This window comes from Oncorhynchus gorbuscha, linkage group LG11, assembly GCF_021184085.1.
Source record: "Oncorhynchus gorbuscha isolate QuinsamMale2020 ecotype Even-year linkage group LG11, OgorEven_v1.0, whole genome shotgun sequence".
NCBI lineage: Eukaryota > Metazoa > Chordata > Actinopteri > Salmoniformes > Salmonidae > Oncorhynchus > Oncorhynchus gorbuscha.
The window spans coordinates 78,227,686-78,246,437 of record NC_060183.1 but is presented as its reverse complement, the minus strand read 5'-3'; the positions used below and the strand labels follow the sequence as shown (position 1 = coordinate 78,246,437).

Sequence of the window (18,752 nt, the reverse complement as noted above, 5' to 3'; positions counted from 1 at the left end):
AACATAGTGCCATAGTGCTGAACATAGTTCTGAACATAGTGCTGAACATAGTGCTGAACATAGCGCCATAGTGCTGAACATAGTTCTGAACATAGTGCTGAACATAGTGCTGAACATAGCGCCATAGTGCTGAACATAGTGCCATAGTACTGAACATAGTGCCATAGTACTGAACATAGTGCCATAGTGCTGAAAATCCTGCAACTAATGATGTCCAGCCGCCGACATCCTGCCCACTCAACCCCATCATCACTTCCCTTCTCTAGATGATCACGTCCCTCATCAACTCATCCCTGACCCCTGACTGCATACTTCAAAAGTCGCTCCCCTCCTCAACAAACGAACACTCGACCCCTCTGATTCCAACTACAGATCAGTATCTCTTCTTTCTTCTCTTTCCAAAACACTTGAAAATGCTGTTTCTGACCACCGCTCTCTCTATCTCTCACTTGACACTAACCAGTCATGCTTCAAGACGGGTCACTCAACTGAGGCTGCTCTTCTCTGTGTCACAGATGATCCCGCACTGCCAATGCTGACTCTCTCTCCTCTTCTCATCCTCCTATTTCTATCCACTGCCGTTAACCATCAGCTCCTCCCTCTCCACCCTCTCAGGGCTGGGTGTCGAAGGCTCTATCAGCTCCTCCTCTCCACCCTCTCAGGGCTGGTTGTCTAAGGATCTATCAGCTCCTCCTCTCCACCCTCTCAGGGCTAGGTGTCTAAGGCTCTATCAGCTCCTCCTCTCCATCCTCTCAGGGCTGGGTGTCTAAGGCTCTATCTGCTCCTCCTCTCCACCATCTCAGGGCTGGGTGTCTAAGGATCTGCACACTCTTGGATTGCATCTTACCTGGCAGGCCGCTCCTTCCAGGTGACTTGGAGAGGATCTGTGTCTGCACCACGTGCTCTCACTACTGGTGTCCCCCAGGCATGGTTCTTGGCCCTCTCCCCTTTTTTCTCCATCATATCCTCACACGGTCTCTCCTATCGTTGCTATGCAGTTGACACTCAACTACTTTTGTCATTCCCCCTTCTGACACCCAGGTGGCGACACGCATCTCTGCGTGCCTGCCAGATATCTCAGATTGGATGTCGGCCCACTAATTCAATCTCAAGCTCAACAACATGGAGCTGCTCTGACTCCCGGGAAGGCCTGCCCGCTCCAACACCTCTCCATCACGGTTGACAACTCCACTGTGTCCCCTTCACAGAGTGCAAAGGACCTGGCGTGACCCTGGACAATACCCTATTGTTCTCTGCAAAAAACAATGACTCGCTTCTGCAGGTTCATTCTGTGCAACATTTGTAGAGTACAACCTTTCCTCACGCAGGAGAGGCGCAGGTCTTAATCCAGGCACTTGTCATATCCCGTCTGGACTACTGCCGCTAGATGGTGCTGTGACGTCAGTGGTGGGCGTTAGTGGGATCGTGAGATCAGGAGTAACTTAAATAAGATATCTGTTGTACCCCCAAATACAAATAAAATGCATTTGTCTTTTCCTACTAGCACTGACTTCTTTATTGAGGAAAATGTACTTACTTCGACTGTGATATGTAGTTGTCTCACCTCGCTATCTTAAGATGAAGACACTAACTGTAAATCGCTCTGGATAAGAGCGTCTGCTAAATGACTTACATGTAAATGTAATGTGTTGTTAGCATAGCTATGCTTTAGCCATCAAAAGGGGTTTAAACCCACTCAGCTGAACTCACTCCTGTGTGGACAGAGCAGTCAGGTTTAACCTAACACATGTTAAGCCAACAAAGTTCCCCGTTTTAGTGGAATCGTTCTTAAACCGTAGCTAAGGTAAGTGACAAACGTGCAATAGAGCCTCTATTTCTATGACGGCTGATGTACAGTAAAACTCCAGCCTACATGTTGCAGGTGGTCCCATAACACCATTCTACAGTACATGACAATATATTTTAAGATTTCAATTGCCGTGTATGAAACACAAAAATTAATAGAGCAGTGCTTTTTTATTTTGTTCAGTCGGTGATGTTGAACGTTCTCCCTCGGTTCTATTTCTTGTCAAATCAATTCAAAGACAGTGAGACAGTCTAAAATAATTGTATTGATTCATTTTTGTTGTTGTTGTTGCACTAAATTACAATTCTCATCAGTGAATGTATTTAACCATAATGTAATCATTTACATGTAATCACATATATCTTCGCCCGTTGGATTATACAACATGTGCCAGGTATGAGGAAAACAGAACATAACATCCTGAGGAAAATGTGGAAGCATTTTGATACATAACTCCAGAAGAATCATAAAATCTTTTCTTTTTTTAAATGTCAAAAAAGAGAAGTAGAAAAGTAATGATAAAATAAATAAAATCACCTGGAGCCATTTTATTGTACATTAACCAGAACAAAAACATCTTCAAAGCTCTTTTATGTCCTGGCACCCAAATTGTGGAAACCAGCTTCCCCTGAAGCTAGGACAGCAAGAGTCCCTGCCCAACTTCCCAAAAACCCTACCTCTTCAAAGAGTACCTTAAATAATCCCACAACATCCCTCCTCCCACTCCCCACAATAGCTTATTCCCCCTTACAAGCTCTGACTTTACTGATAGCTACTTTATTGAGGAAAAATGTACTTACTATGACTGTGATGTGTGGTTGTCCCACCTAGCTATCTCAAGATGAACGCACTAAATGTAAGTCGCTCTGGATAAGAACGTCTGCTAAATGACTAAAATATTAATGTGTGTTTCAATCAAGTGATTTTAAATATATTTTTCTTCATTTTCCAACATTGTTTAAAACTGATATTTGTAATCGATTTACAATATGTTCAATCTTTAAATCTATACTAATCAGGTTTCTTGGTTTTAATAACACTTTTTAATTGAGAGGAACTCCCAAGAAGCCACCGGTGCCAAGAGCAAAACACGCGCACCCAACAGCAGCAGTATCTCCTGAGGTCCAGAGTCAAATGCTCTTTACACTCCAGTGGTTGCTGATTGAGGTGACCGATCATTGTGACGATATGTCATAGTAGTAATCCCTCAGTCTGGGCTCAACAACCGCAAATCCAGGCCTTTCATCCGCCCTGTAGGAGATAAACAAACGATAAGTGCACAGTATAGTGTACTATACCAGAGCTATAGCATCAACAAGATGCCAGATAAGCAACAATAATATCCAGATAGTCATATCCACTTTTGCCTCAGAACAGTGGTGTAAATTACTTATATAATAATATAAATAATATAAATACTTTAAAATACTACTTAAGTCGTTTTTTTGGTATCTGTACTTTACTATTTATATTTTTGACAACTTTTACTTTTACTCCACTACATTCTTAAATAAAATAATGTACTTTTTACTCCATACACTTTCCCTGACACCTAAAAGTACTGTTACATTTAGAATGCTCAAGCAGGACAGAATTATGGCACCTGTCAATATAACACTTTGTTATCCCTACTGTCTCTGATCTGGCAGACTCACTAAACACAAATACTGCCTCTGATCTGGCAGACTCAATAAACAAAAATACTGTCTCTGATCTGGCAGACTCACTAAACACAAATACTGTCTCTGATCTGGCAGACTCACTAAACACAAATACTGTCTCTGATCTGGCAGACTCACTAAACACAAATACTGCTTCTGATCTGGCAGACTCACTAAACACAAATACTGTCTCTGATCTGGCAGACTCACTAAACACAAATACTGCCTCTGATCTGGCAGACTCAATAAACAAAAATACTGTCTCTGATCTGGCAGACTCACTAAACACAAATACTGTCTCTGATCTGGCAGACTCACTAAACACAAATACTGTCTCTGATCTGGCAGACTCACTAAACACAAATACTGTCTCTGATCTGGCAGACTCAATAAACAAAAATACTGTGTCTGTAAATGATGTCTGAGTGTTGGAGTGTGCTCTCTGTCAGACTCACTAAACACAAAAACTGTCTCTGATCTGGCAGACTCAATAAACACAAATACTGTCTCTGATCTGGCAGACTCACTAAACACAAATACTGTCTCTGATCTGGCAGACTCACTAAACACAAATACTGTCTCTGATCTGGCAGACTCACTAAACACAAATACTGCTTCTGATCTGGCAGACTCACTAAACACAAATACTGTCTCTGATCTGGCAGACTCACTAAACACAAATACTGCTTCTGATCTGGCAGACTCACTAAACACAAATACTGTCTCTGATCTGGCAGACTCACTAAACACAAATACTGTGTCTGATCTGGCAGACTCACTAAACACAAATACTGTCTCTGATCTGGCAGACTCACTAAACACAAATACTGTGTCTGTAAATGATGTCTGAGTGTTGGAGTTTGCCTCTCTCTGTCAGACTCACTAAACACAAAAACTGTCTCTGATCTGGCAGACTCACTAAACACAAATACTGTGTTTGTAAATTATGTCTGAGTGTTGGAGTGTGCCTCTCTCTGTCAGTAATTAACAATAATACACAAATTGTGCGATTTGCTTAATATAAGGAATTTGATGTATAGCCTTTACTTTTACTTTGTACTTTTTTTAAAGTACTTTTTCTACCACTGTAATTACGTACAATTAAAACCAGATACTTTTAGACTTTTACTCAAGTAGTATTTTACTGGGTGACTTTCAATTTTATTTGAGTCACTTTCTGTTAAGGTATCTTTACTTTTACTCAAGTAGGACAATTGAGTCGTTTTTCCCACTACTGCCTCAGAATACAATATTGCTTGTAAATTATGGGATAGCTCTGCTATCTCCCTTTCTCCATTGTCATACTGTATGGAAATTGTAACAAGGTTTTGGATTATATTTTCATTCTACAGTTTCTTCTAAAACCCTGTTCTAAGGTCAGTGTTAGATTTGACCTCCTAACTACTGAACCAGGGTTAGATATTATTCATACTCCTCATAGTTATAATTCCCTTCTGATTCCCGGGTAATCTGATTCTAGATCTGTAATTTGGGCTCCCATCCTCACTCACTTGTATGTCCAGCACTTCTTCATGAGGTCATACATCTCCGCGGGACAGTTGGGGGGGATGTCCATACGCTCACCATTCTCGATCATCTGGATCACCTCATTTCCTTTCATGCCCTGGGGGGCACAGAGGGTGACATAATGGTCCTTCTGTAGCTCAGTTGGTAGAGCATGGCGCTTGTAACGCCAGGGTAGTGGGTTCGATCCCCGGGACCACCCATACATAGAATGTATGCACACATGACTGTAAGTCGCTTTGGATAAAAGCGTCTGCTAAATGGCATATATTATTTATATTATTATATTATAATTACACCATTCACACACTGATGGCATACCAGACAGAGGCAGTCCCAAATGGCACTCTATTCCCTACGTAGTGCACTATTTTTGACCAGGGCTATAGTTTAAAAAGTAGTGCACTACATAGTGAATAGGGTGCCATTTTGGAACACGTACACACGTGTTGCAACAGTGCTTTGACTGACGGCTACTACACGACAGGGGACTCAGACTATTAGATAAGCCTTCACTTAAGGTGTCATTATGTCAAATAAAGGCCAAAGGATGTGTTGTTAAGAACACCTTCCTAAGATTGAGTTGTATGTGTCTTGTATGGTGACGTAATGTGTCTTGTATGGTGACGTAATGTGTCTTGTATGGTGAGGTAATGTGTCTTGTATGGTGACGTAATGTGTCTTGTATGGTGACGTAATGTGTCTTGTATGGTGAGGTAATGTGTCTTGTATGGTGACGTAATGTGTCTTGTATGGTGACGTAATGTGTCTTGTATGGTGACGTAATGTGTCTTGTATGGTGAGGTAATGTGTCTTGTATGGTGAGGTAATGTGTCTTGTATGGTGACGTAATGTGTCTTGTATGGTGACGTAATGTGTCTTGTATGGTGACGTAATGTGTCTTGTATGGTGAGGTAATGTGTCTTGTATGGTGACGTAATGTGTCTTGTATGGTGAGGTAATGTGTCTTGTATGGTGACATACTGTACCTTGTATGGTTTCAACCCTAGCGTGTACGCCTCCCACATCAGGACCCCAAAGCTCCACACGTCACTCTTACAGGAGAACTTGAAATAGTTCATACACTCTGGGGCGTACCATTTCACTGGCCACTTCCCATGGCCTTTTGCCTAGAGAGCAGGGTCCAATCAAACATCAGGGAATGGATTAATCCTAACCCTAGAGAGCAGGGTCCAATCAAACATCAGGGAATGGATTAATCCTAACCCTAGAGAGCAGGGTCCAATCAAACATCAGGGAATGGATTAATCCTAACCCTAGAGACAGAGAGCAGGGTCCAATCAAACATCAGGGAATGGATTAATCCTAACCCTAGAGAGCAGGGTCCAATCAAACATCAGGGAATGGATTAATCCTAACCTAGAGAGCAGGGTCCAATCAAACATCAGGGAATGGATTAATCCTAACACTAGAGAGCAGAGTCCAATCAAACATCAGGGAATGGATTAATCCTAACCCTAGAGAGCAGGGTCCAATCAAACATCAGGGAATGGATTAATCCTAACCTAGAGAGTCCAATCAAACATCAGGGAATGGATTAATCCTAACCTAGAGAGCATAGTCAATCAAACATCAGGAATGGATTAATCCTAACCCTAGAGTGCAGGGTCCAATCAAACATCAGGAATGGTTAATCCTAACCCTAGAGAGCAGAGTCCAATCAAACATCAGGGAATGGATTAATCCTAACCCTAGAGAGCAGAGTCCAATCAAACATCAGGGAATGGATTAATCCTAACCCTAGAGAGCAGGGTCCAATCAAACATCAGGGAAAGGATTTCGTTTTCCCTTCCCCAACTCTGGCAGTCCTAGCTAAATACTTGAGAAATTGCTCTTTGCTAAGAAGCTATTTTTTGTTTGTTTTTATTCAAAATTGTCAAAAAATAATCACAGTAAGGTAACTACTTGTTACTCAGAAATTATTTTATATTGAAATTACTGTAGAACTGTTCACCCTACTGTCATTGTGGACAGAGTCTCTCTTGAAAAATGCTTTTATCTGGATCAATAAAGGTTCGATAGAGTTTTCCTAGAGTATACTAAGGTCAAAATTCAGTTGATGTACTAATAATTTCTCTCTTTTAGGATAACTTTTTAGGAGTTGCAAACTCCTTTCATACTGTATTTGATCGAACTGACAGGACAATTAGAAGTAAAACAGCGGGGATAGACTTTAGAAGATGAGGCACAGACAATTTGAACTCGCCAGGGGGTAAGGGCACGACAATAATTATATCCGAATTGAATACCTTATAGTAGTTCTCCTCCTCTGTGAGAGCCTTGGACAGACCAAAGTCGCTGATCTTGGCATAGTGCTGGGTGACCAGGAGCACGTTCCTGGCCGCAAGGTCCCTGTGCACAAAGTTGTGCTCCTCCAGGTACTTCATGCCCATAGAAACCTGGTGCACCAGCTCTGTGATGTTCTTAATGGAGATCTGTCTGTGGACAGGATCAATGGCTGTAAGTGACACTGAACACTGAATTATACTGTATCTCAGGTGTAAAACTACAGTTATCAAGGACCGAGTGTCTGCAGGTTTTCGCTCCTCCCTTCTACTTGATTGATTAATTAAGGTCCCTAATTAAGCTCCCCTCACCTGGTTGTCTAGGTCTTAATTGATGAGTTAGGAACTCCCCTTACCTGGTTGTCTAGGTCTCAATTGATGAGTTAGGAACTTCCCTCACCTGGTTGTCTAGGTCTTAATTGATGAGTTAGGAACTCCCCTCACCTGGTTGTCTAGGTCTTAATTGATGAGTTAGGAACTCCCCTCACCTGGTTGTCTAGGTCTTAATTGATGAGTTAGGAACTCCCCTCACCTGGTTGTCTAGGTCTTAATTGATGAGTTAGGAACTCCCCTCACCTGGTTGTCTAGGTCTTAAATGATGAGTTAGGAACTCCCCTCACCTGGTTGTCTAGGTCTTAATTGATGAGTTAGGAACTCCCCTCACCTGGTTGTCTAGGTCTTAATTGATGAGTTAGGAACTCCCCTCACCTGGTTGTCTAGGTCTCAATTGATGAGTTAGGAACTTCCCTCACCTGGTTGTCTAGGTCTTAATTGATGAGTTAGGAACTCCCCTCACCTGGTTGTCTAGGTCTCAATTGATGAGTTAGTAACTCCCCTCACCTGGTTCTCTAGGTCTTAATTGATGAGTTAGGAACTCCCCTCACCTGGTTGTCTAGGTCTTAATTGATGAGTTAGGAACTCACCTCACCTGGTTGTCTAGGTCTCAATTGATGAGTTAGGAACTCACCTCACCTGGTTGTCTAGGTCTCAATTGATGAGTTAGGATCTCCCCTCACCTGGTTGTCTAGGTCTTAATTGATGAGTTAGGAACTCCCCTCACCTGGTTGTCTAGGTCTTAAATGATGAGTTAGGAACTCCCCTCACCTGGTTGTCTAGGTCTTAATTGATGAGTTAGGAACTCCCCTCACCTGGTTGTCTAGGTCTTAATTGATGAGTTAGGAACTCCCCTCACCTGGTTGTCTAGGTCTCAATTGATGAGTTAGGAACTTCCCTCACCTGGTTGTCTAGGTCTTAATTGATGAGTTAGGAACTCCCCTCACCTGGTTGTCTAGGTCTCAATTGATGAGTTAGTAACTCCCCTCACCTGGTTCTCTAGGTCTTAATTGATGAGTTAGGAACTCCCCTCACCTGGTTGTCTAGGTCTTAATTGATGAGTTAGGAACTCACCTCACCTGGTTGTCTAGGTCTCAATTGATGAGTTAGGATCTCCCCTCACCTGGTTGTCTAGGTCTTAATTGATGAGTTAGGAACTCCCCTCACCTGGTTGTCTAGGTCTCAATTGATGAGTTGGGAACTCCTCTCACCTGGTTGTCTAGGTCTTAATTGATGAGTTAGGAACTCCCCTCACCTGGTTGTCTAGGTCTTAATTGATGAGTTAGGAACTCCCCTCACCTGGTTGTCTAGGTCTTAATTGATGAGTTAAGAACTCCCCTCACCTGGTTGTCTAGGTCTCAGTTGATGAGTTAGAACTCCCCTCACCTGGTTGTCTAGGTCTTAATTGATGAGTTCAAACTCCCTTCACCTGGTTGTCTAGGTCTCAGTTGATGAGTTAGGAACTCCCCCCACCTGGTTGTCTAGGTCTCAATTGATGAGTTGGGAACTCCTCTCACCTGGTTGTCTAGGTCTTAATTGATGAGTTAGGAACTCCCCTCACCTGGTTGTCTAGGTCTTAAATGATGAGTTCGAAACTCCCTTCACCTGGTTGTCTAGGTCTTAATTAATGAGTTAGGAACTCCCCTCACCTGGTTGTCTAGGACTTAATTGGACACAAATTGAAATGAAAAAAAACAAAAACCAGCCGACACTAGGACCTACATGGAATGAGTTTGACGCCTCTGTTTGTAGCTCTAAGATTATGATTTTGGGTTTGGGTTCTAAGGGATAGAGTCCTGTGGCCCATTGTGACATAGCTACGTGGCTCTGCAACCCCCGTCTGCAGGGGTTGAACAGCCTGACCGCGCAACTCCCGAAAATTCTGCGTAGGCGGCTGCCATTCAACTACTTAAATGTGATGATGGATAAATAGCTTGAACCGCGTTGAGAACTCGAAAAGTATGAATGCCAACAGACAAATATTCTAGAAAAATTTGGTTTGGATGTTTTTAAAACGTAGGTTTGGAATTTGGCCTTACACCATAATTGTCAGACTGATGGTGCAGTAGTACCGAAGAGTGAGACTGACTGGGGAACTTACTTGTGCCTCTGGAGGTACTTTGTGGAGCGGCCCCAGTTCGGCCAGCTCCATGACCAGCATGAGGCTCTCGGCCTCGCAGATACCGATCATGCGGACGATGTAGGGGTTGTCCAGCTGCTGCATGGCGTTGGCTTCCCGCAGCATCTCCTCCTTCACTGCTGGGTTGTTGTCGTCATTCTTCAGGATCTTCACTGCCACCGGCTTCTCTGTCCTGGGGAGATGGAGAGATGAAGTCACCGCTTAGTGGAAAGCTAATGGCCAGCATATTTTTTAATGATGTTGTGAGATGTTTTTCAGACTGTGCATTGTGCACTTTACTTACCTTCTATGTAACTTTGTACTATTGTTGCTGCTAATGTTGATAATTAGTATTGGTATATTTACAGTATTTTGATGGCTGCCATGCCTGAAGCACTAGCATTGTATGTAGTAAATTTGTGTGTAATATCTCAGTATCATTGTGATTCATGTGTATTTTTAAACATGTTTTTTTACATCTCATGTGCTCCTTGATGCAAAACCTATTTCCCTCTGGGATAAATAAAGTTGAAACTTGAATTTGAAGCCTAGCTACTTTATAGCTAACTGAAATGCTAGCTGTTACATACAAGTTTAGCAGTTATAGTTTTTCTTCTTTTCTTTAACTTTTATTTTGACAGGGAGGGATGCTATTAGGTGACATCAATAATTTCCCCCAGGTTATTTTCCCCAATGTGTGAGGCTAGCTAGTTGTCTGACCTCTGCTGCAGCATCCTTGCTAGCAGTGTTGTAGAGCCAGTCTACATCGTTCCCAAGACCAAAAATGTTGTGTCTCGGTCTTGTCTTGGTGTCAGATACATTTTTACCTGGTCTTAACTCAGCCTCAGACAATGAGGACTCATTATTTTCGAGACCAGCCAAAACCAGAGTCAGTCAGAGCATAAAATCGCTTCGCCTGGCCAAATACCCACATTCCTTTGATGACAAATTAATATCATATTGCCTATGAAACCTTGGCTTCCTGTTTTACTGGTAACATTACTGTCATTTCTTTCATTGAAAGCATGGAGGAGGAGTGTGATGGTGTGGGGGTGCTTTGCTGGTGACACTGTCTGTGATTTATTTAGAATTCAAGGCACACTTAACCAGCATGGATACCACAGCACCATCCCTTCTGATTTGGGCTTAGTGGGACTATCATTTGTTTTCGACAGGACGTGACCCAACACACCTCCAGGCTGTGTAAAGAGCTATTTGACCAATAAGGAGAGTGATGGAGAGCTGCATCAGATGATCTGGCCTCCACAATCACCGAACTCAACCCAATTGAGATGGTTTTGGGATGAGTTGGACCGCAAAGTGAAGGAAAAGCAACCAACAAGTACTCAGCATATGTGGGAACTCCTTCCAAGTCTATTGGAAAAACATTCCAGGTGAAGCTGGTTGAGAGAATGCCAAGTGTGTGAAAAGCTGTCATCAAGGCAAAGGAATTTGGCCTACTTTGAAGAATCTCAAATATAAAAATATATTTTGATTGGTTACTGCATGATTCAATATATGTTATTTCATAGTTTTTGATAAGTCTTCACTATTTTTCTACAATATAGAAAAATAAAGAAAAACCCTTGAATGAGAAGTGCGTCTAAAACTTTTTGACTGTATATACTGTATATACTATATATATATATATATATATATATATATATATATATATATATATATATATATATATATATATATATATATATATATATTTATTTTAAATCTATTAAACCTGTTTTGTGTTAGTGATAACTATTTATGTAATTGCCTCATCATACATCTATTTCACCATTCTTAATGTCAAAAGAATACATATATTTGTTCTGAAATATGAACACAGAAAAACGGGTCATTAAACTCTTATTAATGTTAAATTAGCTACCAGATGCTACTGCAGCGGAGGTCAGCTAACAGTATCTAGCTTAGCCTTATGCAGTTACATCACCTGCATGAAGACATGATATCATTATTTGTCACTGAACTATGACGTCTGGTTTAATGGTATCGGCAGGCTGACAGCGGAAATATTATGAATAATCATATTAGGTTGTATTTTATTGGACTATCACAAAAAAATGGAAGAATATGAAATTGGAAACAGCAATTCATATTTTCCTTTTAAACTGTGAAGGTTCGTACTTCCTAAATATTGTAGATGCCCTTCATGACAGTCCCAAAGTTCCCAGAGCCCAACTCTCCATCTTCCAGGAAGAGCTGTTTGCGGTCCACAGTGGAGGTCCTCAGCTCGTCTGGGTCAGCGTAAGGACTCTCGTACACCTCTGTGTCCATTGGCATGGACTCTGAGACAAGACACACACCCCATACAGTGTGATAACATCAATTTCGATTCAATTCAATTCAATACAACTTTGGGCTGCAGCAGTACATCAAAATATATATCTCACGAATACAAGAGTGGGCCACTCCAAACAGGATTTGTCTCAAAAGTCATGACCCCCTCCCATCACTCACCTTTGCTGACCATATTATTTGGAGCCCTGGTGTCATAAGGGTTGAGGTTATCTGTGGTTTTGCTGTGAGAGGCACCCCTGCCCTATTACAGGATACAATGAGAGAGGGGTCAAGGTACAAAGAATATGGATTGTACATAGATAATTTGGAGAGAGCACTGCCGGAATGTAACCTGAAATGGTTTGATTGGTTGGTTGATTGATTGACACACAGAAGCATAAACGACCCTTGACCTTCTCAAGCAGAACACCAATCTCTCTCCTTCATGGAACACTTATTACAGTGATCAAAATACACCACAGTTGATATGGTTGCCATTTGTGTGGTTTTTAAATGGGAGCTTCACATAGTATGGTATGCTGTGTGTCACCTTCAGAATACTTTGAATACCTTTTTTTGGTTGTGCATGAAAGACATGTTTTTTTTCTCCAAATTCACACATCTCACTGTAGATGATGCCATCAGGTGATTGATTAAAGGTGAAAGGTGGGGTGGGTCACTGGAGATTACTATCGAGTAAAAAAAATTCTCTCATTTCAATGTGGTTTTCCAAATGGAATTAAACTCTTAATTCCAGTGTGTGTACTCTAAATTAGACATGTTTCTCCTAGTGACATCCTTACTCAAGTACTATGTTGTGAATGTGGAGAAAGGCTTACTACCGTCACAAAGTATTCTTAAGGTACATCGTATCACACGTTGCCTGGCGACTCAAACGGAATCCTTTCCGTTGCTCTATACCAGGGACCATCGTCAAAGTCGTTTGTGGTGACGTCAAAACGAGGGCTGTTGTACAAAACATAGTGTGACTGGATCACCTCTAACCAATCAGAGTATCAAAGCCAATGACGGAATTTCAAACAGCCGTCTTATTCACATGTGTCATGGCTCTGGCCCAACCCCATCGGTTTCTGGGACTAATCAGATTGGTTAGAACGTGTTTGCGTTCTAGAAATTGTTGGGGAGGTACTCAGGTCCAGACTAATTGCGGAGAAGAAACTAACGTCCGAGGACGTGGCATAGTGTTTGGCAGGAGCAAGGAGTTTGGGTAGCCAGGCTTGTTATATCAACGTAGGTCTACAATGTAGATATACAACTGAATGCTTTTTTTGTTGTTACATTGATTTGTGTCTTCGTGTGCGGAAACACTGCAATTACAAGGGAATCCATGAAGGAGAAGAGACTCTGCATCAACAACAACAAAGTAAATGGAATGAATGATTCACGCAGAAGGGAAAAGTGAAAACCAAGGGCAGATGTCAGGAACTTTAAACACATGCATTTGAAGGAGGGCTAGGGAACAAATGTAACCAAGAGCCAGCTCACTGACAATTTTGTCCCTTACCCCTGCTTTAAGGCATGGCATGCCTAAATTCGGAAGCGTTCATTAGCTTAACTACCACTTGAGAAATGTAATCCCATGGGACTGAACACCAAGAACTGAACTGGTTCACTTCCTCACAACTTTATCTCTATGGAAACAACATCCATTTTTTTTGCACTGATAAACAACTGTCTACACTACGGAGTACCTATGAGACTTTAATGTTTCCATAAGGGTTTTGTAATTACCCAACGTGTCCTCTAGGTGGCGTAAAAGTTCTAATCGACTGTAATGATGTCTGTTTGACTCAGGTCAGTCCTCAATTATTAAATGATAAAACAAAATTTAAATAGAGTAAAGATCCTTGGATAAAGGAAGATTGTATCACTTTATAAACTATGAATTTCAAGAAACTAATATCTGAAGTTCTTGTCAAAGAAAGACAATTAATTCTGCGGATTGAAGAAAGCGATATGATTCTTGTCAAGAAAGACAATTAATTCTCACAGTTGGAGATCATGATGAATAAACATGTTCATCAACCAGAAGTAATTCTACTAGTCAATTGAAAATATTTAATTCACTTTAAAAATCACAAGTGTGACATTCCAAATGTTGTCTGAACATATTGCGTTGATGAGTAATTAGTTGATTTATTATCATGGGCCTTTCTCAAAATCAGGTAGCACAGTGATACTATATTAAAGGTACACTCACAAGATGACATCAGTCACATTGGCAAGATAGTTTTGTAAGTAGTAAGACCTGTCGTGTATGATGACGTCAGTCATGCAGACTGTCTCTTTAAGGGCTCGATTAACTCCGTATCGCAGGAGTTCAGCGTTACAACGTTCACGGTAAACGTTGCATATGCCGGACTCAATAGGAAATCACCGCCTTTAGAATTAAAATCTCCATAGCACAGAACTTCCACGATGCGGATTTAATCAAGCCTGAGTCAGTCGGCTACATTCAATTGATTACATTTCTAAGGTCATCTCTTCACACTTTTTAATTTCTTGGGGAATGTGAGGGGATATGAATGGAGGAAGAGTGCAGGTAAGTTTCAGAGAGGGGTGTTAGTATGTAACCAGAGGAAATCCACACTTTGAGCAAAAATCACACTTTTTTGAGTGTTAAGGGTTGGGGGATGCGCAGGGCCTACTGTACCACTGTAGGGGTTAAGAGGGGGAGGAGGTGTGTTAGAGACACCTTTTTTCGACCAGGTATGGGTATGGAGTAGGATTTGATTCTGGTGAGCATTCCACCTGCCGCCTCCAATAGCTAGAAACCACAGTTTCAGAGAGGGTCATGTTATTAAAGGGAAATGGTTATTTTGAAGTCTGTTTAGTTGAGGGGGAAAATGTTAGCTCACATATTCTGAACAAAAGGTGCAATGCTGAAACACTTTTTTCCCTCATCGGAAAGCTCTGCAATCAATGCATTCTTTTCTTTCTTCTCCATTTTCCATGTATTCCTGTAACATTTGACCGTTTAACAGCTGGGTTGGAATTCAATCAAATCTGCAAAGTTTGCACTGTGTGGGGGAAAATCATTTTTACTGTTTCACATTCAAGGTCATTTTTAAGTAATGTTATAATTTATACAGTGTTTACTGGGTGAAACCAAACGAAACTCATTAAGATTTTTTTTTTACGTGAAAATGTTCTCATGTAAGGAAAAAGACATGGATGATTATTTACCCAGATAACACTTCCTTCTGGGGATTATGGGCTGTTTAAAGATAAACCGAACCAGAGATTACAGTTTCTCATGGCCCGTAGACTACATTCAGGGTAAGAAAAACATCTAACATCAAGTTGTAAAACACTGAACTTTCCCTTTTAATAAAGTATTTCACAAAGATGAGGGAAGGTAAGCATTTGGGGAATTCCTTCTCAGTACTTCATCATGAAGTACATTACAGTGCGAACATGATCATGCGTAAACATGATTGATAGGATGTGTGCTTGTTTGATAAAGTAAATAATAATAAATAATATATGCCATTTAGCAGACGCTTTTATCCAAAGCGACTTACAGTCATGTGTGCATACATTCTACGTATGGTAAAGGGCAATAAAGTTTGTAAAAACAAAATCAACACATTCTGTATTATTGGAGACTAGACCAAACACCAGATTGATTGACGCATGAAGAAAGCTCATAGGCTTGTCTTCAGAAACTATTCTCACACCTTGACTTTTTCCACATTGTGTTGTGTTACAGCCTGAATTTTCAATTGATTGAACTGAGTGGCCTAGTTACAGTTTTGGCTTAAATCGGCTTGAAAATCTATGGCAAGTCTTGCATATGGCTGTCTAGCAATGATCAACCAACTCTTCAAACAGGGCTTGAGGAATGTTTTCAAGAATAATGGGCAAATATTGCACAATCCAGGTGTGCAAAGCTCTTAAAGACTTACCCAGAAAGACACACAGCTCTTAGAGACTTACCCAGAAAGACACACAGCTCTTAGAGACTTACCCAGAAAGACACACAGCTCTTAGAGACTTACCCAGAAAGACACACAGCTCTTAGAGACTTACCCAGAAAGGCACACAGCTCTTAGATACTTACCCATAAAGACACACAGCTCTTAGAGACTTACCCAGAAAGACACACAGCTCTTAGAGACTTACCCAGAAAGACTCACAGCTCTTAGAGACTTGCCCAGAAAGACACACAGCTCTTAAAGACTTACCCAGAAAGACACACAGCTCTTAGAGACTTACCCAGAAAGACACACAGCTCTTAAAGACTTACCCAGAAAGACACACAGCTCTTAATATAATATAATATTAAGACTTACCCAGAAAGACACACAGCTCTTAGAGACTTACCCAGAAAGACACACAGCTCTTAAAGACTTACCCAGAAAGACACACAGCTCTTAGAGACTTACCCAGAAAGACACACAGCTCTTAAAGACTTACCCAGAAAGACACACAGCTCTTAGAGACTTACCCAGAAAGACACACAGCTCTTAGAGACTTACCCAGAAAGACTCACAGCTCTTAGAGACTTACCCAGAAAGACACACAGCTCTTAGAGACTTACCCAGAAAGACACACAGCTCTTAGAGACTTACCCAGAAAGACACACAGCTCTAAAAGACTTACCCAGAAAGACTCACAGCTCTTAAACACTTACCCAGAAAGACAAAACAGCTCTTACAGACTTACCCAGAAAGACACACAGCTCTTAAAGACTTACCCAGAAAGACACACAGCTCTTAGAGACTTACCCAGAAAGACACACAGCTCTTAGAGACTTACCCAGAAAGACACACAGCTCTTAGAGACTTACCCAGAAAGACACACAGCTCTTAGAGACTTACCCAGAAAGACACACAGCTCTAAAAGACTTACCCAGAAAGACACACAGCTCTTAGAGACTTACCCAGAAAGACACACAGCTCTTAGAGACTTACCCAGAAAGACACACAGCTCTTAAAGACTTACCCAGAAAGACACACAGCTCTTAAAGACTTACCCAGAAAGACACACAGCTCTTAGAGACTTACCCAGAAAGACACACAGCTCTTAGAGACTTACCCAGAAAGACTCACAGCTCTTAGAGACTTACCCAGAAAGACACACAGCTCTTAGAGACTTACCCAGAAAGACACACAGCTCTTAGAGACTTACCCAGAAAGACACACAGCTCTAAAAGACTTACCCAGAAAGACTCACAGCTCTTAAAGACTTACCCAGAAAGAGAAAACAGCTCTTACAGACTTACCCAGAAAGACACACAGCTCTTAAAGACTTACCCAGAAAGACACACAGCTCTTAGAGACTTACCCAGAAAGACACACAGCTCTTAAAGACTTACCCAGAAAGACACACAGCTCTTAGAGACTTACCCAGAAAGACACAAAGCTCTTAGAGACTTACCCAGAAAGACACACAGCTCTTAGAGACTTACCCAGAAAGACACACAGCTCTTAGAGACTTACCCAGAAAGACACACAGCTCTTAAAGACTTACCCAGAAAGACACACAGCTCTTAGAGACTTACCCAGAAAGACACACGGCTCTTAGAGACTTACCCAGAAAGACTCACAGCTCTTAGAGACTTACCCAGAAAGACACACAGCTCTTAAAGACTTACCCAGAAAGACACACAGCTCTTAAAGACTTACCCAGAAAGACACACAGCTCTTAGAGACTTACCCAGAAAGACACACGGCTCTTAGAGACTTACCCAGAAAGACTCACAGCTCTTAGAGACTTACCCAGAAAGACACACAGCTCTTAAAGACTTACCTAGAAAGACACACAGCTCTTAGAGACTTACCCAGAAAGACTCACAGCTGTATTCGCTGCCAAAGGTGATGCTAACATGGCTTGACTCAAAAGGGTGTATAATTTTCCATGAATAAAAAATAACAAAGTATAGAATTTTTCTTCCACTTTGACTTTAGAGTATTTTTTGTAGATTGTTCCACAAAATGTGGAAAAAGTCAAGGGGTGTGAATACTTTCTGAAGGCACTTCAATAAGGAAGTACTGTATGTGATGTATAATATGTCAGTATTATATAGTGAAGTAGAGGGTATTTATTGTCTAGTGAAGTAGAGGGTATTTATTGTATAGTGAAGTAGAGGGTATTTGTTGTATAGTGAAGTAGAGGGTATTTATTGTATAGTGAAGTAGAGGGTATCTATTGTCTAGTGAAGTAGAGGGTATTTATTGTATAGTGAAGTAGAGGGTATTTATTGTATAGTGAAGTAGAGGGTATTTATTTTATAGTGAAGTAGAGGGTATTTATTGTATAGTGAAGTAGAGGGTATTGTATAATGTAGTGTTATTCATGTTATTTTTCATGTTATTTGTGTCAACATGCCAGTGCTATCAACAAGTACACAACGTATAAACTGTGTGTTTTGCAGGCATCTTTTAAATGACACTGCTTATTGAAAAATACTGTTTCTGTGTTTGCTCTTCATAGGGGTGAATAAAAAAAATGAAAATAATATTTCTCATAAGACTGGATGTCAACCTGGTTGGTGTAGTTTATGACAATGTGTAAAGAGCCTACTGATATTTGTTTCTCTTAATTTGTCAATGATTATACACACACACACACACACACACACACACACACACACACACACACACACACACACACACACACACACACACACACACACACACACACACACACACACACACACACACACACACACACACACACAC

At 41.1% G+C, this 18,752-nt stretch overlaps 1 protein-coding gene across 1 annotated transcript in view; it reads right to left on the bottom strand.

Moving 5' to 3' along the window:
• Nucleotides 1–2,052: 2,052 nt before the first annotated feature.
• LOC123989520 (tyrosine-protein kinase SYK-like) overlaps nucleotides 2,053–18,752 on the bottom strand; it is a 27,509-nt gene continuing 10,809 nt past the window's right edge. The window contains 9 exon segments of the mRNA XM_046290590.1: nucleotides 2,053–3,058; nucleotides 4,980–5,092; nucleotides 5,982–6,122; nucleotides 7,263–7,452; nucleotides 9,733–9,752; nucleotides 9,754–9,953; nucleotides 11,904–12,053; nucleotides 12,226–12,307; nucleotides 14,762–14,833. Coding sequence (XP_046146546.1) covers nucleotides 2,983–3,058; nucleotides 4,980–5,092; nucleotides 5,982–6,122; nucleotides 7,263–7,452; nucleotides 9,733–9,752; nucleotides 9,754–9,953; nucleotides 11,904–12,053; nucleotides 12,226–12,307; nucleotides 14,762–14,833 — 1,044 coding nt within the window. The 3' untranslated portion in view covers nucleotides 2,053–2,982.